The 26,524-nt window shown below is 35.2% G+C and overlaps 1 protein-coding gene and 1 non-coding gene across 11 annotated transcripts in view; one reads left to right on the forward strand and one right to left on the reverse strand.

Annotated features, from left to right (window-relative positions):
• The window catches only part of CCDC138 (coiled-coil domain containing 138), a 141,395-nt gene that overhangs the window by 61,867 nt on the left and 53,004 nt on the right, over window positions 1–26,524 (reverse strand). For all 10 annotated transcript variants that reach the window (XM_049650151.1, XM_049650143.1, XM_049650142.1 and 7 more), the window contains 2 exons: window positions 23,290–23,406; window positions 8,373–8,565 (listed from right to left, as the gene is read on the reverse strand). In XM_049650151.1, the coding sequence (XP_049506108.1) occupies window positions 8,373–8,565; window positions 23,290–23,406 (310 nt within the window). The remainder of the gene's footprint in view (window positions 1–8,372; window positions 8,566–23,289; window positions 23,407–26,524) is intronic.
• On the forward strand, window positions 17,091–17,197 carry LOC125937225 (U6 spliceosomal RNA). The gene has a single exon (XR_007462310.1). It is a non-coding gene; the product is annotated as a U6 spliceosomal RNA (small nuclear RNA).

Below are 26,524 nucleotides of genomic sequence, written 5' to 3' on the forward strand. Positions count from 1 at the left end.
GTCTGATGCCAAATTAGACGTAACAGATTATTTTCAATCATCAATTTATATACAAATACTTCTGGAATCTCCTATGGGATTCTTAAAAACAGCTTTAAGATATATTTCTAAGTGAATTCTGAGTGATTTCTCAGATATTTCTTTAAAAAAATTTTTTAAACCATTTCAGAATCAGAAAAAACATCTAAACAAATAATTTTTCAAATTAAACAAACAGCATAAATTGTGTATTCACACATTTAGATGAAAGATAATAAACTTATACAGTTCTTAGTTTCTTAAAATAAATTAATGGGAGTTTTGTCTAATTTTTCAACTTTCATTTTATATACTAAAGATTATACTTAAAAATATACACACTTTTCAGAAGTTATTAGCTTAGAAATTGGACAAAACTCATAACAAAAACAAGACAGTTATGAGGTGACAAGGATGGACAAGAGATACCATAATGTGAATTCTGGCTAGAAATTTTATTACCAAGTAACACACAAAGCTTAAAATTCACCACATATTGTGCCAGTATGAATGAATTGTAAACACACTGTTAACTAAAAATGGTTAACCATGTAGAAAAACATGGTATAATCTCTGTATGTTTTTCAAAGAAGATAAACCAAAAGTAATGTTTTAAGAGGTTGATATAACACCATTTCAGAACAGCTGTGACCCCAACAAATGTTTTCCTCTTGAAATAACTCACTGGTCTCCTTGTATGTCATGCTTTTCCACAGTTTCAAGCACTGGCTCATACTGTTCCCTTAGGAAAGGTCTTTCTCTTTATTTTCTGCCTATGAAATCCTACACACCCCTGACAGTCCAGTTCAAATGCTAACTGCTTATACTATATCGTCTCCTGATCCCCTCAATCATACCACCAAAAGTAATTTATCATCTCTCTTTTAAACAGAAGCACATTATTTAAACATCTGTGTGGAAATTATAAGATGAAGCAGAATTAAATATTTATAATCTACTTACCCACCAGACTCTAGTGACTTTGAAAGCACTTACGATTCCATTTTCTTAAAAAAGTGACTTGCACAAGGAAGTCACCAAATTCACTAATTGTGTCATTTCATTCCTATTGCCCTATTTTGAGGTTTTAAGTTAAAATTACTCTTTTTTATAATATATCATGATTGTTTAAAATTTATTTTTTTCAAAAATATAGTTGACATATAATGTTACATTAGTTTCAGCTGTACAAAATAGTTATTTGACATTTAAATACACTACAAAACGCTCACAATGATATTTAGATACCATCTGTCACCAAAGTTATTAAAATATTATGGACTGTATTCCCTATGCTGTACTTTACATTCTCATGACTTATTTTTTTAACTAGAAGTCTGTACCTCTTAGTCCCCTTCACCTGTTTCCTCCATCCCTCTCTGGCAACCACCAATTTGTTTTCTGTAAGTCTGTTTCTGTTTCGTTTATTCATTTATTTAGTTTTTTAGATTCCATGTAGAAGTGAAAACATGTAGTATTTGTCTTTCTCTGACTTGTTTCACTTAGCATAATACCCCTTAGGTCTATCCATGTCACCAAAAATATAAAGATTTCATTGTTTTTTTATGGCTGAGTGATATTCCTCTGTGTGTGTGGTGTGTGTGTGCACGCACGGGCACCACATCCTCCTATCAATTCATGTATCAATGAACACTAAGGTTGCTTCCTTATCTTGGTTATTGCAAATAATGCTGCAGTTAGTAGACAGGAGTGCACATACATTTTCAAACTACTTTTTTTTTTTTTTTTTCAGGTAAATGACCCGAAGTGGAATTGCTGGGTCATATGGTAGTTCTAGTTTTAATTTTTTGAGAAACCTCCACACTGTTTTACATAGTGACTGCATCAATTTACATTCCCAACAACAGCATACCAGGGTTGCCTTTTCTCCACATCCTCACCAACACTTACTATGTCTTGTCTTTTTTTTTTAAGTAGGTTTCATGTCCAGTGTGGCGCCCAATGTGGGGCTTGAACTCACAACCCTGAGATCAAGACCTGAGCTAAGATACAGTGGGATACTTAACTGACTGAGCCACCCAGGTACCCCACTTGTCTTTTTGATAACAGACATTCTGACTGGTGTGAGATGATATCATCTCACTATGGTTTTGATTTGCATTTCCCTGATGCTGAACATCTTTTCATGTGTCTGTTGACCATGTATATGTCTTCTTTGGAAAAATGTCTGTTCCCGTTCTCAGCGTGCTTTTTAATTGGATTTTTTTTTTTTTTTTTTGGTGTTGAGTTATACTAAGTCCCATATATATTTTGGATATTAATCCCTTATCAGATAGATCATTTGCAAGTATCTTCTCCAGTTCAGAAGGCTGTCTTTTCATTCTGTGAATGGTTTCCTTCACTATGCAAAAGCTTTTTAGTTTTGATGTAGTCTCAATTGTTTGTTTTTGCTTTTGTTACCCTTGCCTGAGGATGCATATTCAAAAACATATTGGTCAGACTATTATCCAGGAGTTTATTCTTTTAGTTTTATGATTTCAGGTCTTACATTTAAGTCTTTAATCCATTCTGAATTTATTTGTTTTATATGGTATAGTAAACTGGTCCAATTTTCCAAGCACCATTCATTGAAGAGACTGTCATTTCCACCATTATATATTCTTGCCTCCTCTGTCACAGATTAATTGACTATGTAAATGTGGGTTTATTTCTGAGCTCTCTATTCTGTTCCATTGATCTGTGTGTCTATTTTTGTGCCAATACCAGTCTGTTTTGATAACAACAGTTTTGTAATCAAGTTTGAAATCTTTTCAGAGTACAGGTCTTTCACCTCTTTGGTTAAGTTTATTCCTAAATATTTTATTGGTTTTGGTGCAACTGCAAATGGGACTGTTTTCTTAATTTCACTTTGTGCTTGTTCATTATTGTGTTGTTGATCTCTGATTCATTTTTATGTCTGTGTTAAGATGTCTTACACTTTTTTTTAATTTTTAATTTCCACATTTTTTTTTGTTTTTACCTCCATTTTTTTCTCAAGTCCAGTGAGTATCTTTATGATCATTACTTTAAATTTTCTATCAGGCATATTACTTACATCCATTTCACTTAGGCCTCTTGCTGTGGTTTAGTCCCGTTCTTTCATTTGAGACATATTTCTCTATCTCCTCATTTTGTCTCTTTGTCTGTTTCTTTGTGTTAGGAAAGGCAGCTACTTCTCTTGCTCTTGACGATAACAGTCTTATAAAGAAGAGGTGATATAGTGTCTTGTGTCCCCTGTTCTCCAGGGCCTGGCACTCAGGGAGTGTGTCCTATGTGTGTTGCATGTGCTCTGCTGTTGAGTGTTAGTTTGCTTTTTTTTTTTTTTTTTTACTTCAGTCCAGTTGTCTGTAGAGACTCTTTGCCTACTGTGTGCAGTGTTTGGTCCCCAGCGGGGGTGGGGAGCATTTTAACGTGTGCAGTGGTTTGCGTGAGAAACGAGACCTGCCCCTGCCACCAGTGGAACTGAGGTCCTTCAGACATGTAGGTTAGGAGATGTGTTGGCAGGGTTTGTACTGGTCTTCTGGGGGGAGGGACTGCAGCAAACTAAGGCAAGTGTGACTCGGAAGAGTGGATCCACCAAAGTGGGAGGCCACAGGCTTGGTGTAACAAGTTAGGTAAAAAGTGTCGGCACTGCACTGGTTTTGGCAGATGGCTGTTTTGTTTTTTTTTTATGCAGGAGGGAAATGTGCCTGCCAGCTTCTTTGCTCCTGGAGAGGTCTCCCCATGATCCCCGTCTCTCCAAGCCATACTTGAAGATGAGCAAATCACTCTCCCTCCCATCTGCCCCTGGAGTTTTTCAAACTGATGGTTCTATGCTGTTATTTACACCAGCTGTCTGTCCTGCTGTCACGTTAATGGTAGACTCTACTTCCTAATGCCCTCAAGGCTCCCCCAGAGCTGAGATACTGATTTTTAAAATTCCAGGTGTTAAAGGGCACCTGGGTGACTCAGTCAGTTAAGCAGCTGACTCTTGACTTCAGCTCAGGTCATTATCTCAAGGTTCGTGAGTTCAAGCCCCTCAGTGGGCTCTGTGCTGACAGGGCGGAGCCTGCTTGGGATTCTCTCTCTCTCTCTCTCTGCCCCTCCCCAGCTTGTTCTCTCTCTCAAAAAATTAAATTAAATTAAACTAAATTAAACTAAATGAAAATGAAAATTATAGGTGGTAAGTCTCACTGGTTGTAAGAAGTCACGAAGTTTGGCCCCTCTTGCTTTCAAAGGCAAATGTAATGGGGATTCATCCTTCCCATTCGTGGGCTCCTCAGTGTGAAAGTCTGTTTTCAACCTTCTCTGTACCACTGGCTCCCTCCCCACCATAGACAGCCATGGTCTGCTTTGCTCCCAGACCATGTCTTTGCCCTTCCTACCTTTTTCAATGTGGCCTCTTTTCTACCTTTAGTTGTGGAGTTTGTTCTGCCAGTCTTCAAATCATTTTATGGGTTATTTACGCTGATGTGTTCTCCAGTTGTATCTAGGGGATGAGGCGAGCTTAGGGTCCCCCTACTCTTCCATCTTCCCAGTAGACCCTCTAATTTTTGACATTTTAATTATACGTTTCTTGGTGTGGATTCCTTTGGGTTCCTCTTGTTTGAGGTTCTCTGTGCTTCCTGGACCTGGATGTCTATTTCCCGCCCCAGGTTAGGAAAGTTTTCAGCTATTATTTTTTCAAGTAAGTTCTTTATCCCTTTCTCTCTCTTCTCCTTTAGGACCCCTATAATGAAGAATTATTAGTATGCTTAATGTTGTCCTAGAGGTCACTTAACCTATCTCACTTTTCTATGGTCTTTTCTCTCTTTGCTGTTCAGCCTGATTTCCACTACTCTGTCTCCCAGATTGAAGAGCCACCCAGGCACCCTGTTCTTCTGCATCCTCTAATCTGCTGTTGACTTCTCTAGTGTGTTTGTTCTCCCAAGTTCAGGAGTCCTCTTTATGACCATTATTTTAAACTCTATCAGGTAGATTATCTATTTTGTTTAGATCTTTTTCTGAGGTTTTGTCTTGTTCTTTCATTTTGAACATATTCCTCTGTCTCCTCATTTTGTCTGTGTTTCTATGCATTAGGTAGATTAGTATATCTCCTGATCTTGAAAGTAATGGCTTTACATAGAAAACATCCTGGAGGGTCCAGAATCACAGTGTACTCTGATCACCAGAACTCAACCCTCAAGCAGTGTATCCTTGTGGGCTATGTGCACCTACCTGTTGTGACTGGGCTGCAAATGCTGTGCCAGTTGGTGGGTTGAGGTGACCACTGAACCAGCTGCCCACCAATGCCCAGCCATGACTACTATGGACGTACTGGTGGGAGGGTCTGGCCCTGGCACAGCTGGATGAGGGGACCAGCTGTCGATTACTGCAGGTGTGCTGGTTGGTGGGGCCAACCACTAGTGTGAAGAAGGGCAGGAGGCGCTTTAAAACTGTGCCTGCTCGGGCAAGTGCTTTGGGATGGGCATGTTCACAGGGGAACACTGGTAGAGAGCAAGCAGTGCCATTAAGGTAGATAGGGAGTGTCAAAAGGCATGCCAGCATCATGCCTTGCTAGACTGAGGAGGGCAATAAAAATGGCACCTGCCAGCACTCTGTTCCTAGAGAAAGTTCCTATAGATCCCTATCCCTCCAAGCACATGCCCTATAATTAGTCAATAAATCTCCTTCACTTATGGCCCAGGTGCTTTTCAAACTGTTTCCCCATGCTTTGTCTACATGAGACTGTGCATGGGCACTTTAAGAGCAGAGTCTCCATTTCCTACAGCCCTCCAGCTCTCCTAGAGTTATGACCCACTGTTTTTCAAAGCCAGACATTATTGGGCTCATCTTCCCAGTGCAGATCCTTAGGGTGGGGTGCCCAATGTAGGGCTCGAACCCCTCACTCCTAGAGAGGTCTCTGCACCTGTGATGTCCTTCCTGATTCTTGACCACCACAGCATGTATTTGGTTCTTAAACAGACCATGTCTCTGTCCCTCCTACCCTTCTTGATGTGACTTTTTCCTTGTGTCTTTAGCTGTGGAATAGCTGTTCTCCCTAGTCTTCAGGCCATTTGCAGAAAGAATTGCTCTATATGTAGTTGCAGCTTTGTCGTGTCCCTGAGAGGAGGTAAGCTCAGGATCTTTCTAGTCCTGGACTCTATCAAGGTTGCTTTAAAATCTTCTCAGGCAAGCCATGACCCATGTTGCTGTTTTACTTGTTTTAAATGATCACATTCATTTCAAGTGTTTTTTCACCTTTCCTACCATTTTCTCAACTTAAACTATAGTTGAATTCTCATTGGTATTATTACACTACGTCACTTGGAGTATCTTATAGTTTTTAAAATATTTATAAGGAAGAATAAAAGTCCCTTATTTATGTCATTTAACTTCATCTATAATCTTTATTACCCTGTTCATTCATCCATTATTTACCATATCTTTATGCCCTATTATATTTCACAAAGGGTTTACAGACACCGTACTAGACTTATATCCATATTTTACACTTTTTGTTTTGTTTATATTAATAAGTCTTTTTAAAAAATATATTATTGCTATTTGTTAGTGATACTCATAGTAGTCATACTATAGCCATAGATAGTCATAGATGGTAATGATAGTTATTGAAAGTCAATAGACTTTGTGAATTTTCTTTGATTTTCTGAAACAAATTCTATCAGGCTGCTATAGCAAATACCACAGACTGTGTAGCTTATATATAACAGATATTTTATTGCTTACAGTTCTGGAGGTGGAGAAATACAACACAAAGTTGCCAGTATGATCACTTTCTGGTGAAGACCCTCTCCCTGGTTCACAGCCTACAACTTCTTTTTCACTGTGTCCTCAACATGATGTAAGGGGCTAAAGAGAGAGATATCTATGGAGTATCTTTTATAAGGGCACTAATTCCATTCACAAGGGCTCTACCCTCATGATCTAATAAGCACCTCTTAAAGACCCCAACTATTAACAGCATCAACTCTGGGGGTTAGTATTTCACCATATGAATTTCTAGGGGACACAAATATTCAGATCATAGCACATTATATTCAATTTATTTCTTAGCTAGTCTTATTGGATGGCCTTGATTTATAGAGAGTATCCACAAATTTAATAGTTTTTTATTAATAGTTTAAGACTATTAATAGTTTTCTGTATTCCTTTCCAATATTCATTTCTTTCCTTTTTTTTAATGGATCGTTGAAGACTGTCAGCATGTCCAATATTGAATTCCACAGAAGGTGACAGAGAGTACCCATTCTCTCTTGTTTTATCTCTATTGCATTAGTTTTATCAGTGATCATTTTATCAAATGATGTTGTAATGTATGTTGGTATGTGGTGAACTTTATTTTGAGCTAATATACCCTTCTCATAAATGACCTTTCAAACCGTTGCCAATGTGTTTAACTATGAGAACCATAAACATAAGGAAAAAATAATTAAGAAGATAGTTATAGTTTCATATTGTTGTTGTTGTAAAAGTCCATAATCAGGTGTAACTAAATCATACACACTTTCAGATAAAGTAGTAAAATTAAGTTATTGCCATTTCCCACTGAAAAAAAAAAACCCTACACTGAGTTACATAATTTAACAAACAGGAAAGATAAAAGGATGCATACTTAATGTCTGACTATATTGGTATGGCTTACTTTAACAAGAAATCACCTGTTTAGTAATCCAAAAACATAACTCCTTACAGCTATATATCAAAACTATATTTAAAATGGTCAACTTTGATTGAAACATTATTTTTAATCCATTAATTTCCTATTCACTATTATACATCAAGCACTATGCTAGTTGCAGGGGGATACAGTAGTAAACAAGGCAATTTTTCTTCAGTCAACTTACAAACTAGTGTAGGGATTGACAAAATTTTGCTGTAGAGGGCCACATAATAATATAAGCATCTAGGGGGCCATATAGTCTCTGTTGTCAACTACTCACCTCTGTTGTTATAAGACAAAAACAGTCATAGACAACGGGTAAAAAGTGAGCATGCATGTGTTTAAATAAAACTTTATTTACACATCAGGTGGTGGGGCCAGATCTGATCACTAGGCTATAGTCTGCCAACACATGCTCCAGTAAAAAATAACATATTAGGAATTTCAATACTTTATGGTGAATACAATAATATTACCATGGGAACATGATCTAAAAGAATCAACAAAGTCTTCTGGGAGGGGGCAACAATCCAACTGACTAATCCATTTTCTCAAATTTAGCGAATAAAAGCTTACTATAATGTGCCACCATTATAAAATCTCATTCTAAAAATGGAAAACATATTTGACTATGTAAGAGTTGCTTCATTATATAGTATTCTCTTCTACTTGTTTATGAAAAATTATACCATAAGCACATTTGAAAGCTTACCTTGAGTGACTGTTTTGAGAACAATTAAAGTTGATAAAAATCTCAATGGTAAATTGGAGCTCTTAAAGAAAGCAGCTGTCTTTGGTTTATTCTCCACTGAATGGTCTAAAGAATTATCCTGAATTCCCTTAGTTACTACTCCTTTGAATATGTCTTCACCCAGTCTCCTCAATGTTGATGTCATAGTTGAATGCTGTTAAAAATATGTATTATCTTAGTATATTTGTCTATATCCATAATATATTTCAAATACTACAATCAAATATAGAAACAAGAAAAAGTCAGATTTTTTCTAATTAAAAAATGGGTTAGAAATATACAAGATTAAAAAGTAGTAATTTTATAATCAACTTTTAAAAATTATTTCTGATTACTTTTCTAAAAGAATGAGCAGTCTGGAGCACCTGGGTGGCTCAGTCAGTTGAGCGTCCAACTCTTGATTTTGGTTGAGGTCGTGATCTCACAATTCATGAGATAGAGCTCCACACATCAGGCTCCGTGCTGCCAGTGCAGTGCCTGCTTGGGATTCTTTCTCTCCCTTTCTCTCTGCCTATCCTCCCACTCACACACACATGCACTCTCTCTCTCAAAATAAATAAACATTCGAAAATAGAAATAAGCAGTCTACAAGAATTAAGAAATTGGAAATGGTACTTTTCTATGAAAAAAATTAGGAGAACTGAGAATTTGAAAATGTTTAAGAACATAGTATGATATGTTTCTGGCACAGAGAAATCAACTGAGCAGAGAGGTAGACAACTATAGGTTCTTCACTCCTCCAACATTACTGATAAATAGCTTATCGGGTGTGTATCTTACAGTGTTAGCTTATAAAGTGATCATCTAGGGCCTCACTGCTTTACAACTCAGTATGATTATAACCATCACAGTGATTTTGATAACTTTTTTAACAATTGCAGAATAAAATACATGGTTAGAATCATGGATGATTCTCATGGTGAATAAACTAAAGACAATGGGCAAAACAGACATACTGGCATAAAAATGTTTCTAAAATAACATAAGCTTTTATGATATTCGACATATATATTAAGAACCAAATAAAGGAAAACCATTTCACACTGCTGCAGATGAGGGTACATACCCACACTTTGAAATAAATATGGGTAACAAGTATTTGTTTAGAATTTCTACATATTAAAATTAAAGAGGTATATGGAGGTTTTATGGGTATCAAAAAACACAATGATTGGGTGGTGAATGGCGTAACAGATGCAATCTAATTTATTTAAATATATGGTCAGTAAATTCTAAATCAAAAAAAGGAACCCTCATACACTGTGGATAGGAATGTAAACTGGTATAGCTACAGTGGAAAATAGTAGGGACGTTTTTCAAAAAATTAAAAATAGAAATACCGTATGATCCAGCAATTCTGCTATCAGTTATTTACCCAAAGAAAACAAAAACATTAACTCAAAAAGGTATGTGCACTCCTCTGTTTATTGCAGCATTATTTATAATAGCCAAGATATGGAAGCAACCTAAGTGTCCATCAACAGACAACTGGATAAAAAAGATGTGGCATACACACACACACATACACACACACACACACACACACACACACACACACACACAGAGTCATAAAAACAGATGAGATTTTGTCATTTGTGACAACATGGATAGACCTAGAGAATATTATGCTAAGTGAAATAATACTGAGAAACACAAATACCATCTGATTTCATTCATAATGTAGAATCAAAAACAAACAAACAAAAAGAATCAACCTTCAAATACAGAGAACAAATTGATGGTTGCTGGAGGGAAGGACAAAATGGGTAAAGGAAGTGGGAGATATAAACTTCCAGTTATGGAAGGAATAAGTCCTAGGAACAAAAAACACAGCACTGGAATATAGTCAATGATACTGTAGTAGTGTTATATGGTGACAGTAGGTAGCTAATATTTGTTGTAGAGCATAGAATAACGTATATAAAAGTTGAATCACTATGTTGTATATCCAAAACTAATATAAGACTGTGTGTCAATTGCAGTCAAATGAAAAACAATTTTAAATAAGCTTTTAATAACATTAGGAAAAGATAATACATATATGTTTTAAAACCTTGGTATAAAAATAGGAGAAAATATTAGAAATTCTAGAAGTTTCTTGATGCCTCATATTTCCCAGACTTGCAGCTGAAAGAGCTGGCAACCTGGAAACTGCAGACAAAAAAGCCCCAACATAAGCCTGCTCTCTCTAGCCAAAGGGCTAAGAAAAGAGCAGCCTTGCAAGACAAGAAATTTTTAGACAAAACCACAATTCAGCCAAACACCAGAGAAAAATCTGTGGTCCAATATCCACTTAGATGAACAAAATTTCAAGGACAGCCTACACTTTCCAGGAAAGCCTAAAACCAGGCAGTAACAAAGTGTCCAGGAAGGCCATGTGAGGGGTAGTAATGAGGCACTCCCATCCCTCCCAGTTAGGGAGGTATCTCAGTGAAGGCCTAATGGGGAATCAGAACTCCTACTTAAGTTGGCAATAAAGAGGAGCCACCCTGTATTTCCTCTCTGCAAGAGCAGTGTCAAAGCCAGATAAACAGAGATCCAAAGTTTTATAATACCAAAATGTCCAGTTTTCAATAAAAAAATCACTAATCACACCAAGAACCAGGAAGATATTAAACGGAATGAAAATCAGTAATTGGCAATACCAATAGCACAAAGATGTTAGAATTATCTGACAAACAGGGGCAGTTGGGTGGCTCAGTTGGTTAAATGTCCAACTTCGGCTCAGGTCATGACCTCACGGTTCATGAGTTCAAACCCAGAGTTGGGCTCTATGCTAACAGCTCAAACCCTGGAGCCTGCTTCAGATTTTGTGTCTCCCTCTCTCTACCCCTCCCCTGCTCGTGCTCAGTCTCTCTCTCAAAAAAATAAACATTAAAAATTTTTAAAAAAATTATCTGACATTTTAAAGCAGCTGTGATAAAATTAGTAATTATGCATTTAAAAAAAAGAAAAATAGAAAACTTATCAAAGAAATAGAAATCCTTACCAGAGAAAATATAAAGAACCAAATGCAAATTTTATAACTGAAAATACATTAACCAAAATAAAAAACCAATAGGTTAAACAGCTGAATGGAGAACACAAGGAAATAATTGGTTAACTGGAAAATAAAACAACTGAATTTACCCAATCTGAACAACATTAAAAAAAAAAAAAAAAAAAAAACTGGAGGGAAAAATAAACAGAAATTAATTCAAGGAACCGAGGAACTAAAACAAAATATTTAACCATCATGTCAATCAGAATCCTGAAAAGAAAAAAAAAAAAAATCAGGGGGGACTGAAAAAATATTTGAAGAAATAATGTCTGAAAACTTCCCACATTTGGGGGCAAAAAAAAATCTAGACACTGAAGAAAGTGACCAAACCCCAGAAAGGATAAATCCAAAGTAATCAAGCCAAATTAATCAAATCCAAGATACATCATAGCCAATTTATGAAAACTAAAGAGAAAGAAAAAAATTGAGAGCAGTAACAGAAATTAACATATATGAAGAAAACAATTCAAGTAACAGTGGATTTCTTATTGTAAAGCCATGAAAATTGGCTAAAAGAAATTAGCACAACATTTTTCAAGTATTACAAGAAAATAACTATCATCTCAAAACCCCATGCCCAGTGAAAATATCCTTCAGGAATGAAGAGGAAACTAGGACATTCTAAGATGAAGTAAAACTAAAACAATTTATTAACAGCAGACCTATTCTAAAAGACTGCCTGAAAGAAGTTCTCAATGGTGAAATGAAATAATAAAAGAAGGAACCCTATAATATCTGGAAAGAAGAAAGAACACAGTAAGCAAAAAATATGGGCAAATTCTGAGTTTTATGTTTGACAGTAGAAGCAAAAATAATAACACTGTCTAATGTGATTCTAAATGTATGTAGAAGAAATAGTAGTATTATAGAGGGGGTTAATTAAGGGATGAAAAGGCAAGGTTTCTCTATTTTAGTCAAATTGACAAAATGAAAACACCAGTAGACTATGGTAAATTATTTATATACAATGTGCTACCTAGAAAAACTAATAAAAAAGCTATAAAAAGAGAAATACTCAAAATTCTATAAATGAACCAAAATGGAGTTTTAAAAAATGTTCAAGTAACCCATAGGAAAAAACCCAGAGAAATGGAAAAGAGAAATGAAAACAAACAGTAAACACAAAATAAAGTCAAAAAACTTAAACCCTAACATATCAATAACTACATTAAATATAAGTGGCCTAAATATACCAATTAGAACACAGAACTTGATAAAGTTGAGTAAAAAGAAAATCTAGCTATATGCTATCTATAAAAAACTCATTTCAAATATAACATTACAAGTAGGTCAAAATTAAAAAACAGAAAAGGACATTATAAATCTAAAGAAAGCAGAGTGGTTGGTCATATTAATATCAGAAAATAGATCTCAGAGCAAGGTTAATTACCAGGTACAGAGACATTACATAACGAAAAAAGAGTCAATCCACTAAAAAGACAAAACAAGCTTAAATTTATATGTGCAAAGCAAAAGAGTTGCAAAATATATGAGGCAAAAAAATGATAATACCAAATAGGACAAATATATAAATTCACAACTATAGCTGAAGACTTCACTGAACACTTGATACAACTGGACAGAATATTAACAAGGACCTAAACTAATTCTAAAATACTATCAACCAGTAGAATCAAATCCACATTTATAGAACACTCTACACAACAACAGCAGACTATATATCTTCAGCCAAACAACATCAACAATGCAACCAAACCAGAAAAAACAGAAAGGTAAAAGTGAGATCTATGACAAACTTCTAAATAAATCATGGGTCAAGAGGATGTTTGAAGGGAACTTTTAAAAATACATTAAATTGAAAGTAAATGAAAATGGAACATATCAAAATTTGTGGGATACAGTTAAAGCAGTGCTGAAAGAAAAACAGCACTAAAAATAGCACTATGTTAGAAAAAAAGGGAGTCCCAAATCAACAATCTAAGTTTTTACCTCAGTAACCTAAAAAAGAACAAAATAAATCCAAAGCAAACAGAAAATAGGAAATAATAAAGACGAGATAAAAATGAAAACTATGAAACAAAGAGATAATCCTTTGGGGGAAAAAAAAATCAATAAAACAAACAAATTTCTGTCAAGAAAGCCAAAAAAAAAGTGACACAGTATCAATACCAGGAACGAAAGAGAGGGCATCACTACCAACACTGAGAACATCAAAAGGATAAGAGAATATTACGAAAAATTTTACACATATATATTTAACAGCTTAGACAAAATGGGTCATTCAATTCCTTGAAAAGCACACACTTCTATAAATCACTTATATGAATCACCTATTAGAATATCCTTACAACTATTAAGGAACTTGAATCTCCCAAAAAAAGATATATTCAGGCTGAGTTTCATAGAAGAATTCTACCAGATGTCTGAAGAAAAATGAACACTAATTCTATCTAATTTCTTTTAGAAAAGTAAGAGGATGGTACAATTCCCAATAAATTTTATGAACATAGTATGACCCTGATACAAAACCAGACAAAGACAGTATAAAAGAAAACTGTAAATCAATACCCCTAATGAATATAGATAGGAAACTCTTTAACAAAATATCAGGAAACAGAATTCAGCAAATATAAAAAGACCTATACAACATGGCCAAGTGGGGTTTATTTTAGGACCACATGACTAGCTCAGTATTTGAAAGCCATTTGAAAGCCACATTATCAGGTTAAAGAAAAAAATCACATGATCCTATCAGTAAATACAAAAATCCATTTAAAAAACATTTTAACATTCATTCATGATTATAAAAACTCAGAAAAATAGTAATAGAGGGGAACTAAACTTGACAAAAAGCATCTATAAAACTATAGCTAATATTAATAGCGAAAGGACTATTTTCCCCTAAGATCAAGAACAAGCCAATGATTTCCATTATCATTCATATTCACCATAGTCCTAGATATTGTAGCTTATGAAAGACAAAAATTGAAAGCATATAGTCAAAAAAGGAAAACAAGAAAACTTTCTTATTCATAGATGCATGACTATATACAAAATCCCAAAGAATCTTCAAGAAAACTCCTAAAACTAATAAGATCATGGTCATAGGATACAGAATGAACAACAGGGACACCAAAAATTTAAAAATACCAACTTTAACCACTCAAAAACACTAAATATGCAGCTGAAAATCTAACAAATAATGGACAGGAATTCTATGCTTAAAACTACATAACATGGATGAAAGAAATCAACTTTCTAAATAAAATGGAGAAATCATGTTTCTGAACTGGAACACCCAACACTGTAAAGATGCCAATTTTTCTTAAATTTGTATACAGGCTAATGCAATTTCTATCAAAACCTCAGCAAGAAATTTTGTAGATAGTGAAGATTATTCTAAAATGTATAAGGAAAGGCAAAGGAACTATTTATAAACATTTTGAAAAACAGGAAAATGAGGGGGCACCTGGGTGGCTCAGTCCATTTAGTGTCCAATTTCAGCTCAGGTCATGATCTCGCAGTTTGTGAGTTTGAGCCCCATATCAGGCTCTGTGCTAACAGCTCGGGGCCTGAAGCCTGCTTCTGATTCTGTGTCTCCCTCTCTCTCTCTCTGCCCCTCCACTGCTCATGCTCTCTCTCTCTCTCTCTCTCTCAAAAATAACCAAACATTAAAAAAAAGTTTTTTAATTAAATAAAAGAAAAACAGGAAAATGGGGAAAAAATCAAACTACTCAACTTCAAAACATATTTTATTTCTTTTCCTGAAATTTATTGTCAAATTGGTTTCCATACAACACCCAGTGCTCATCCCAACAGGTGCCCTCCTCAATGCCCAACACCCACTTTCCCCTCCCTCCCCCCCCCCATCAACCCTCAATTTATTCTCAGTCTTTAAGAGACTCATGTTTTGGCTCTCTCCCTCTCTCTCTCTTTTTTTTTTTTTTTTCTCAAAACATATTTTAAAATTATAGTAATCAACAGTATGGAACTGGCGAAGGAACAGACACACAGATACATGGACATAACAGAGAATCAAGAAAGAAGCCCACATAACTATTCCCAACTGACAAAGGTGCAGAGGAAGGAAAGCCTTTTCAGTAAATGGTGCTAGAGCAACTGGACATTTACAGGCAAAAATGTAATCTTGATCTAAGTCTCACACCTCATACAAAATTAACTCAAACTGTACACAGACTTAAATGTAGAAAACGCAAACATAGAAAATTTTAAGAAAAAACACAGGAGAACACAATTTAGGGTTAGGCAAAAAATCCTTGCACTTGACCCCAAAAGCAACATCCACAAAAGGAAAAACCAGTTCACTGGAAATCATCAAAATTTAAAGTTTTGCAAAAGACCTTGGTTGGATGAAAATACAAGCTACAAAAAAAGAAAAACAGTATTTCCAAATGACATATCCAACAAAGGACTAGTACCTAAAGTATGTAAACAAGTCTCAAAACAATGGAAGACAAATAATCCAATTAGAGAATGGGCAAAAGACAAAAACATACTGAAGAGGATATACATTTGGAAAGCAAACACATGAGAAGATACATTTAGCCACTGGAGAGATGCAAATGAAAACTCCAATGAGAAAACAATACTACCAGAATGGTGAAAATAAAAAATAGTAACAACATAGTGGTGCCTGGGTGACTCAGTCAGTTAAGCTTCTGACTCTTCGTTTTGGCTCAGGTCATGATCTCACAGTTGGTGGGTCCAAGCTCCTTGTCAGGCTCCACACCGCTCCTGCAGAGCCTGCTTGGGATTTTCTGTTTGCCTCTCTCTGCCCCTCCCCTGCTTGCAATCTCTCTCTCTAAAATTAAAAAAAAACATAAAATAAAATAACATAAAATAAAATAACAAAACAAAACAAATAAAATATAAAACAAAAAATAAAACTTAAAAAAAATAATAAAAACACTAAATGCTGGTGAGGTCATGGAGAAACTAGATCACTCATATATTGCTGGTAAGAGCATAAAATAATAAAATCACTCTTAAAATTTGGCAGTTTATTAAAAAAATTAAACATGGAGCTACCATACAACAAGTACACTCTTGGACATTTATCCTAGAGGAATAAAAACTATTTATACACAAAAACCTCCACATAAATGTTTACAGCATTTATAATGGTTAAAAACCAGTTTCCTTTAACCAATGAATGGTTAAAATGTGGTATATTCCTATCATGGAATCAATAAAAAGAAATGCCACAACTTAAATAGATCTCCAGCAAATTATGCTAAGTAAAAAAAGTCAATCTCAAAGGGTTACATACTATATAATTCCACTCATATAACATTTGCGAAATGACAAAATCATAGAAATGGAAGTTCGTGACTGGAGGGATTAAAGAGGGGGTAGACCAGGAGGAAAGTGGGTATTGCTATAAAAATGCAACATGAGAACTTCTGATTTCTGGTTAGGCAGGTAAGGGGGTTGGAAGTTATCACTCCATCCTAACAAAAGTAAAAAGCTGAACAACTGAAAAATTAAACTTTCTTAGATCCAACAGAAGTGAGAACACAGGGCAAAGCCCAAATTTGGAGACAGACAGGTGAATACAGAGAATTACAGCTTACTGCAGCAGAAACCCATGAGCTGAAATCTCTGTGGGAACTGGTACCAGGGTAGGAAAATATGAACCATAACCAAAAATTGCTGGAGTGCTTGCTTCGGCAGCACATATACTAAAATTGGAACAATACAGAAAAGATTAGCATGGCCCCTGAGTATGGATGACATGCAAATTCATGAAGTGTGCCATATTTAAAAAAAGGAAAAAGAAAAGAAAACTGCTGGAGGCCCAATGTGAACAAGTCTGAGAGTTAAGAATGCTGGCTGTGGCCAGTCACAAGGGAGTTCTCAGATTTTGTTGGTTTTAGATGAGGAGCTCTAACAGTTCTCACAGTGAAGACTGGAGAAAAATCCCCTCATGCTTCAGGTGGGGGGGGGGGGTAAAAAAAGTAACCATTTGGAAATATGACACAATTTTGTCCTTGTTAAAAAGATCTGTCCTCAAGAGAAACTACCTTACCAGAGCTTAACCTACTGAGATTTTATAAGAATCTAACAGACCTAGCAGAAAGGAAATACGAAACTCCAGCCCACTCTAGCAATCCTGCCCCACCTCATGGGGAGAAAAACTGAGAGGCATTTATGAAGTTCATAGCCCCAAGACACAAGCTCACCAAATGACTGAGACTGAATTACACAACTACAGAACACTTCCCCTTCCCACACATCTTACCATAGTATTGAAGGCTCATTTACAGCAGTCACTTTTACATAGTATATCATGTCCAGATAACAAGAAAAAATTACAAGCCATGCTAAAAGGCAAAAAACACAGTGTGAAAAGACAGAGCAAACTTCAGAATCAGACTCAAATATGGTAGAAATGCTGGAATAATCAAAGAATTTAAAACAACTATGATTAATATTCTAAGAGCTCTAATGAAACAAGTAGACAACAGAGAGCAGAGAGATGGAAACTCTAAGAAAGAATCAAAAGAAATAACAGAGGGGCCCCTGGGTGGCTCAGTCAGTTAAGCATCTGACTCTTGATTTTGGCTCAGGTCATGATCTCACGGTTCTTGAGATTGAGCCCAGTGTTGGGCTCTGTGCTGATAGTGTGGAGCCTCCTTGGAATTCTCTCTCCCCCTCTCTCTCTGTACCCCCCCCCCAAAAAATAAATTAATTAAACCCAAAAAAACCCAAAAATACTAGAGATCAGAAACACTGTAAATGCAGAATACTTTTGGTGGGCTCATTAGTAGACTACACACAGACAAAGAAATAATATCTAAGTCTGATGGCACATCAACAGAAATTGGAACACAAGGAGGAAAACCCAAACTGGAAAAAATGGAACAGAATATCCAAAAATTCTGTTTGAGACAATTACAAAAGGTGCAACACATGGGTAATGAAAATACCAGAAGGAAAATAAACAAAGGAATAAAATAAATATTTGAAGTGGGGATCCTAGGTGGCTCAGCTGGTGAAGCATCCCACTTGGGCTCAGGTGATGATCTCACGACTTGTGAGTTTGAGCCCCACATTGGGTGATCTTGAGCACTGCTTCTGGTGACCCTGAGCCCTGCTCTGGGCTCTGCACTCTGTCTCTTCTCTCTCTGCACTTCCTGGGATTCTTCCTCTGCCCCTCACTCACTCACACACTCTAAAAAAAAAAAAAAAATTAAAAAAAAAAAAATATATATAGAGAGCAGTAATGACAGAATTTCCTCCAAATTAACACAAGAAACAAACCCCACAAAACCAGGAAGCTCAGAGAACACCTAAGAGGATAAATAAATGCACACAAAAATGCATTAAGGCATATCATATTCAAACTTCAGAAAATAAAAGCTTTTTTTAAAAATCTTGATAGAAGCCAAAAGAGAAAAAAGGTTATTTACAGAGAAGCAAAGATAAGAATTACATCCAAAGTCTCCTCAAAAATCATGTAAGCATGAAGAAAATATAATGAAATGTTTAAAATGCTGAGGAAAAAACCCCACCAACCTAGAATTCTACATACTCTGAAATTATCTATCAAAAATAAAGGAAAAATAAAGATTTTCTCACACCAACAAAAATTGAGGGATTCTGTTACTGAAAGTAATATTAATAAAAGTTATTTAGAGACAAGGAAAATTATATAGCTTAGAAACCTGGATGTACATAAAGAGCATTAGAGAAGGAATAAGTGCTTTTATTTGTTATTAACTGATCTAACAGATAAGTTTTTTGAAAACAATAGCAACAATGTATTGGATTATGGATGCCTGTGTGTCTGTGAGCATGTGCATGTGTGCCTGTGTGTGTATGTGTGTATACACAATTGTATTATTGATCATTGTATCATAGACGTAGATATAGATATATACATGTTTATGTAGGTTAATGTGTAGTGAAATGAATGACAGGAATTATACAAGGGAATAAGAGACAGGAGGAAGACATCAGCAGTATTTTGTTATAGTAGTCCCCCCTTATCACGGGACATGTGTTCCAAGACCACAGTGGATATCCGAAACCATGGACAGTACCAAACCTTTTATATACTGCATCTTTTCCTATACATACATACCTATGATAAAGTTTAATTTATAAGTTATGCACAGTAAGAGGTTAACAATAATAAAACAGATTACAACAACATACCATAATAAAAGTTGTATGAGTGTGGCCTCTCTCTCTCCCTCAAAATATCTTATTTGTACTGTACTCACCCTTATGGTAATATTGTAGATGCTAAAATGTCTACAGGATGAGAAAAAGTGAGGTAAATGATATAGACATTGTGACCCTACTTAGCATTAGACTATTACTGACCTTTGACAATACTTCAGAAGGAGGATAACCTGCTTCCAGACTTTGGTTTACCATGGGTAACTGAAATCGCAGGTAAGGTGAGTCTACTGTATTATAAGATACTCACACTACATGTAAAGCTGTATAGTGTAATTTGAAAGTGGATTTAGAGTAGTTCTAAGTGTATATTGCAAAGTCAGGGCAACCACTAAAAAATGTAAAAGAAGAAGTACAACTGAAGGCTAAGAAAGAAGGGAAAGTTAGAAGCATATAAAAGGTCCAATTAAAACCACAAAAGGCAGGAAAAGACTGAGAGAACAAAACAGGAACAAAGAATAATTGTCAATAAATAAAAAACAGTGACAACTATGGTAGATATTAATCCAACAATATCAATAATCACTTTCAATATCAATAGTCAAAATATACCAATTAAAAGAGATTATCAGACTAAATCAAAATATAAGACCCACACTGTCGACAAGAAACCCACTTTATTTTTTTTTTATTTTTTATTTTTTAGGAAACCCACTTTAAATATAAAGACAAATACAGATTGAAAGTAAATGAATAGAAAGATATACCATGCAAACACTAATCAAAAGCTAGCTGGAATAACTATATTAATTTCAGACAAAACAGACCTCAGAGCAAGGAAAGTTACCAGGGAAAGAAAGGCATTACACAATAATAAAGAGGTCAATTCTCCATGAGTGTGTAAGATGCTAGATACAATAAATACTTTTTAGATACCACACTAAAGGCATGATGCACAAAAAATAACTGAGAAATTGGACTTCATTAAAATTAAAAACCACTCTTGTCAAGAGAATGAGAAATGAGAAACAGATTGGGAGGAGAAAATATCTGCAAAGACACATCTGATAAAGAACTGTTATCCAAAATTTAGAAAGAATTCTAAAAACGCTATTGTAAGAAAACCCAATTTAAAAAATGGGCAAAAGAACCTGGAAACCTCACCAGAGAAGATATACAGATGGCAAATCAGCATATGAAAAGATGCCCAACAGTATGTCATTAGGGAATTGCAAATTAAAAGGAGACTTGACTCTACACCAATTGGAACAGCCAAAACCCAAAACACTGACAACACCAAATGTTGATGAGGATGTGGAGCAACAGAAACTCTCATTCACTGCTGCTAAAATGCAAAATGGTATAGCCACTTTGGAAGGCAGCTTACAGTTTTTCAAAAAAATTAAACATATTCTTACCATATCTATCTAACAATTGTGCTCCTTGGTATTTACCCAAAGGAATTGAAAATTAATGTCACACAAATCCTGCACATGGATGTTTATATTATTCATACTTGCCAAAACTTGGAAGCAATCAAGAGATCCTTCAGTAGGTGAATGGATAAACCGTGGTACATACAGACAACGGAGTGTTACTCAGCACTGAAAGAAATGAGCTATCAAACCAAGAAAAGACATGGAGGAATCTTAAGTACATACTGCTAAGTGAAAGAAGCCAATCTGAAAAGGCGACATACAGAATAACTCTTAACTATGATATTCTGTAAAGGGCAAAGCTATGACATTATGTAAAAAGCAAAGAGTAAAAGGATTAGTGGTCTGCAGGAATTAGGGGTGTGGGAAGTATAAATAGGCAGAGCACAGAGGAATTTTAGGGAAAACTATTTTTAGTATCAAATTATTCTGTAAATGATGGTCATATACCATTATATTTTTGTCAAAACTCAGAGAATGTAAAACACCAAAGTGAACTCTAATGTAAGGTATGGACTTGGAGTGGAAGGACATACCAAGATACGTTTGAGTGTAACAAATTGTAACAATTTGTAACAAATTCTGTTGCAGGAAGCTGATAGTGTGGTAAGCAGTACATATGTGGGGTCAGGGAGTATATGGGGAATTTCTGTTCTCAATTTTACTGTGAACCCAAATTAGCTCTAAAAAATAAAGTCTGTATATATATATATATATATATGTGTGTACATGAAGAATCTCTATGGTGATGTAGAACTCCTACTATTTTGACTACTATCAATTGTGGCTGTGATATTGTACTAGTTTTTCAAGATGTTACCATTGGGGGAAAGTGGGTTAGGGACACAAGTGATTTCTCTGTAGTAGTTGTTATTACTGAGTGAATCTACTATTATGTCAAAATAAAAAGCTTAATTTTTAAAAAGTACATGAACTCAGAGCCTGGACCCACTTCTAGATCTGTGTCTCCCTCTCTCTCTGCCCCTCCCCTGCACACATTCTGTCTCTCTCACTCTCAAAAATAAATAAACATTTTTAAAACTTAAAAATAAACATTAAAAAGAATGAAAAAGTATTTGCAGTCAGACAACTGTTAAAACTGAAATATTAGAAATCCATCAATGCTGAATAAAGAAACAGGACCGTGGCAAGAATGCTACTTTTCATTAGAAACATAGATGCAGGCTAGTATCTGTCTAGAATAGCACACAGAGAAGGGTGCAGAGTATATATTTGTAGATAAAAATAAACTATAAATTATCTGAAGGAAAATGAGAAGAATATTTGGAAGGAAGACAAAGTAAGATTTCATTCAATTTCTGAGCCTAGCCTTTTGTGGCTGAGAGCATTCAGAAACCATTATACAAAAAGCAAAATAAAATTTTAAGAAGAAGATAGCAACATTACAAGACCTGATAATCAATATAACTTTGTTTAGTGAGAAATGTAGTTAAGACTAATAAATTAAACATGATATTCCATGGGGCTGGGGGGTGTGCAAGCACATGTGTGCATTTATGCTCCTGTGTTTACTTGTGCAACACAGAGGCAAAATATATGGAATACCACCTCAGGAAAGATATTTTTGCTTAATCTTAATCATCATACTACATAATAATCACATGACTCAATTAATACTACTTAATCATAAGTACCACACTGAGTGATTTAGCTATGTGCTTCTATAATTCCATAGGACCAAGATTACACTACCCAAGCACAAATTCATTTTTCTCCTTTAAGTAAATGAAAGCTATAACAGCATTTATTAATACTAATTAGGGAAATAAAATTTTACAAACCTAATACAGCTCATAGCACAAATGATTACATATGCATGACATAATTTAAATTGAATGAACCTTATATGAACAGATAACATATAGCATTCATTTTATAATATGCCAGAATAATTTTTTTGTTCTGATTAGGCTATTATAAAAATTATTATCTAATTTAGCTAATATGTACTTATTGGCATAAAACACAAGAAATCTTACATTTTTATTACCTTCAGTAAAATATGAAATATTATAAAATATAGTGGGGAGGGGGCAGTAAGTTTTAACAATAACCGAACAGTGACACTTATTATATAATTTTGAAACTCAAAAAACAATTTTACATATTGATTAAAACCTACGGCACTGAAAAACAGTATTTATAAAAGGATAAAGAAAAAGTAATAAAGCAGAGAAGGCAAAAAGTTCTGAAATGTAAACAGAACAAAAAAACCTGTAAAAGAACAAGATCAAGAGAAACAATTAAAAAACATAGACTATTAATCAATTACCTGTGTTCCAGCATCTAGCTGCCTTAGAGACCAATATATAAATTTTACAAAAGGCTGATGAAGTTTGGCATTCACAAATGGCATCCACTGTAACTGCTCTGTAATCACAGGCAAAAGCTAAAGATAAAATGATGGAAGATACAAAAGCACAGTAATTTTAGATGTATGAAATCAAATACCACAATTTTCCAAAAATTATCCTTTTTCAAAAGAAAAAGAGTTCTCTAACAAAAACCCCCACTTTGAAACCATAAGCAACACATGTAGAAATATATATTTGAAAATTTAAATACATATATCCCTTAACCCAGCAGCAGTACACTAAGATTTTAAATGAGATGAACCTATACAAACATATTATCTGGACTTTAAAAGATTAAGTAATTTTAAGATACACATGTAACCACTAAAAATTATAATGGAATCTGTATTTTATTTAGATGATAAAAGTGGATTACAAAAAAACAAGTGTAATATGATGCCATTTATGGTTTACATTTAAAAAGATATATGAAAGAATATTTTTTAAAAATACTATAAAATTTTAGCAATTAGGGTAATACTTTCCTCTTAACAGGTGTGACTTGCATAAATAATAATAATTAATAAAGTCAATTTGTAAAAATAATCAAATGTTTAAAAAAGATGTCTATGGGGCATCTGGGTGGCTCAGCTGGTTAAGCATCCTACTTTGGCCCAGGTCATGATCTCATGGTTCGTGAGTTCAAGCCCTGCGTCAGGCTCTGTGCTGATAGCTCGGAGCCTAGAGCCTACTTCTGATTCTGTGCCTCCCTCTCTCTCTCTGCCCCTCCCCCACTAGTGCTCTGTCTCTGTCTCTCAAAAATAAAAATATTAAAAACTTTTTTTAAAAGATGTCTATGAACACTGCTTCAAAAATATGTCATTTTGCTAGAAAATGTCAAGACCACAAAGATATATTCTAAGCCTTTGATGGAATCCTACTTCTGGTATAGTAGCCTAAGAAAAACACCTAAAATACACCCCTTCTAAAGCATATGAGGTGCTTCAAAAATGTAGAGGTATCTTAATTACTTAGCAATAGGGAAATGGTTAACTCGAACTCCACACCCAAAAAACAAATAATCCAGTGAAGAAATGGGCAGAAGACATGAATAGACACTTCTCTAAAGGAGACATCCAGATGGCCAACAGGCACATGAAAAGATGCTCAACGTTGCTCCTCATCAGGAAAATACAAATCAAAACCACACTCAGATACCACCTCATGCCAGTCAGAGTGACTAAAATGAACAAATCAGGAGACTACAGATACTGGCGAGGATACCCCTCTTGCACTGGTGGTGGGAATGCAAACTGGTGGAGCCACTCTGGAAAACAGTATGGAGGTTCCTCAAAAAATTAAAAATTGATCTACCCTATGACTCAGCAATAGCACTGCTAGGTATTTACCCAAGGGATACAGGAGTGCTGATGCATAGGGGCACTTGTACCCCAATGTTTATAGCAGCACTTTCAACAATAGCCAAATTATGGAATGAGCCTAAATGTCCATCAACTGATGAATGGATAAAGGAATTGTGCTTTATATATACAATGGAATACAACGTGGCAATGAGAAAGAATGAAATATGGCCTTTTGTAGCAACGTGGATGGAACTGGAGAGTGTTATGCTAAGTGAAATAAGTCATACAGAGAAAGACAGATACCATATGTTTTCACTCTTATGTGGATCCTGAGAAACTTAACAGAAGACCACGGCAGAGAGGAAGGGAAAAAAAAAAAAAAAGGTTAGAGAGGGAGGGAGTCAAAACATAAGAGACCCTTAAAACCTGAGAATAAATTGAGGGTTGATGGGGGGTGGGAGGGAGGGGAAAGTGGGTCATGGGCATTGAGGAGGGCACCTGTTGGGATAATCACTGGGTGTTGTATGGAAACCAATTTGACAATAAATTTCATATTTAAAAAAAGTGTATATCCACTCTGTGGACTAAAGATTATAAACAAGAAAAATATTAATAATAATTAAGTAAAAACAATAAAAGCTAGGATACAAAGTCATATGTAATTAGACCACAGATATGATCAATAGGTACAGAAAATAAACATACAAGTTTGGAAGGACATATGTAGCCTTTCACAGTACCATCTAGGCACTACTGACTACTTCCTCCTTTTGAAATACTCATTGGCTTCTGCGACACCAATTTCTCCTAGTTTTCCTTCTACTTCTCTAGTCACTATCAGTCTCTCTGGCCGGTTCATCTTCACTCACTTGGTCATTAAATGTTGGCGTTCCTCAAATTCAGTATTAGCCAACACAGACTAATTAGCCCATACAAACTAATGACTCCCATATTTACATATCTAGCACAGACTCCTCTTTGTGTTGAGCTCTGGTCCCTTATATTGATGTCTATCAGACACATCCATTTTGGTATCTCAAACTCAGCTTGTCCAGCACTTATCAGATTAAGGAGGCTCAAACCCAGATGTACTCCAATATTTCCTATTTTGAGAGAATGCTACTGACATTCATCCAGTTGCAAAAGTCAGAAACCTGGGAACCAACTAGATACCTCAACTTATATACTAGATCCATTACGAAGTCTCATCTGTTTTACCTCCTAAATATTTTCTCAACAGTCTACTTCTAATTCCATAACCATGATTCTCATGCAAATTACTGTCTTAATTCATCTGAACTACTTAAGACTTTCCTAACTGTTCTCCAGCATCTGCTCTGGAACCTTCACTGCAGTGAAGGATCTTCAAAAGCATAAATCTGATGCCATTTTCTCCTTAAAGATCTTCACTGGTTTCCTACTAGTCTTAGTTATTATTTTCTGGAATGAAATTTCAAGCAAAACTGAAAAATTAGACACCTCAAGGAGAAATGTCTAAACTGTATGTTTATGGGTGAATGGAATTTAATAACTATTCACTATCTTAAGGCCATAATTCCAGTAAAATCTTGTATACTTAATCCCCTTCACCCTATATTTTAATATGAGATTTAAAATTGGTATAGAATCAAAGTGATTTGGGGTACTTGGCTGGCTGAGTTGGTAGAGCATGTGACCCTTGATCTTGGGGTTGTGAGTTCAACCCCCAAGTGGGGAAGAGGGGGAGGAGGAGGAGAAGTATCATCATCATCATCATCAAAGTGATTTTTTTCAGAGTGAAATCTTTCAAATGAGACTACACATATGTAGGCAAGATAGAGTACACAGAATTACCTATAAAGCATTTCTG

This window comes from Panthera uncia, assembly GCF_023721935.1.
Source record: "Panthera uncia isolate 11264 chromosome A3 unlocalized genomic scaffold, Puncia_PCG_1.0 HiC_scaffold_11, whole genome shotgun sequence".
Lineage (NCBI taxonomy): Eukaryota > Metazoa > Chordata > Mammalia > Carnivora > Felidae > Panthera > Panthera uncia.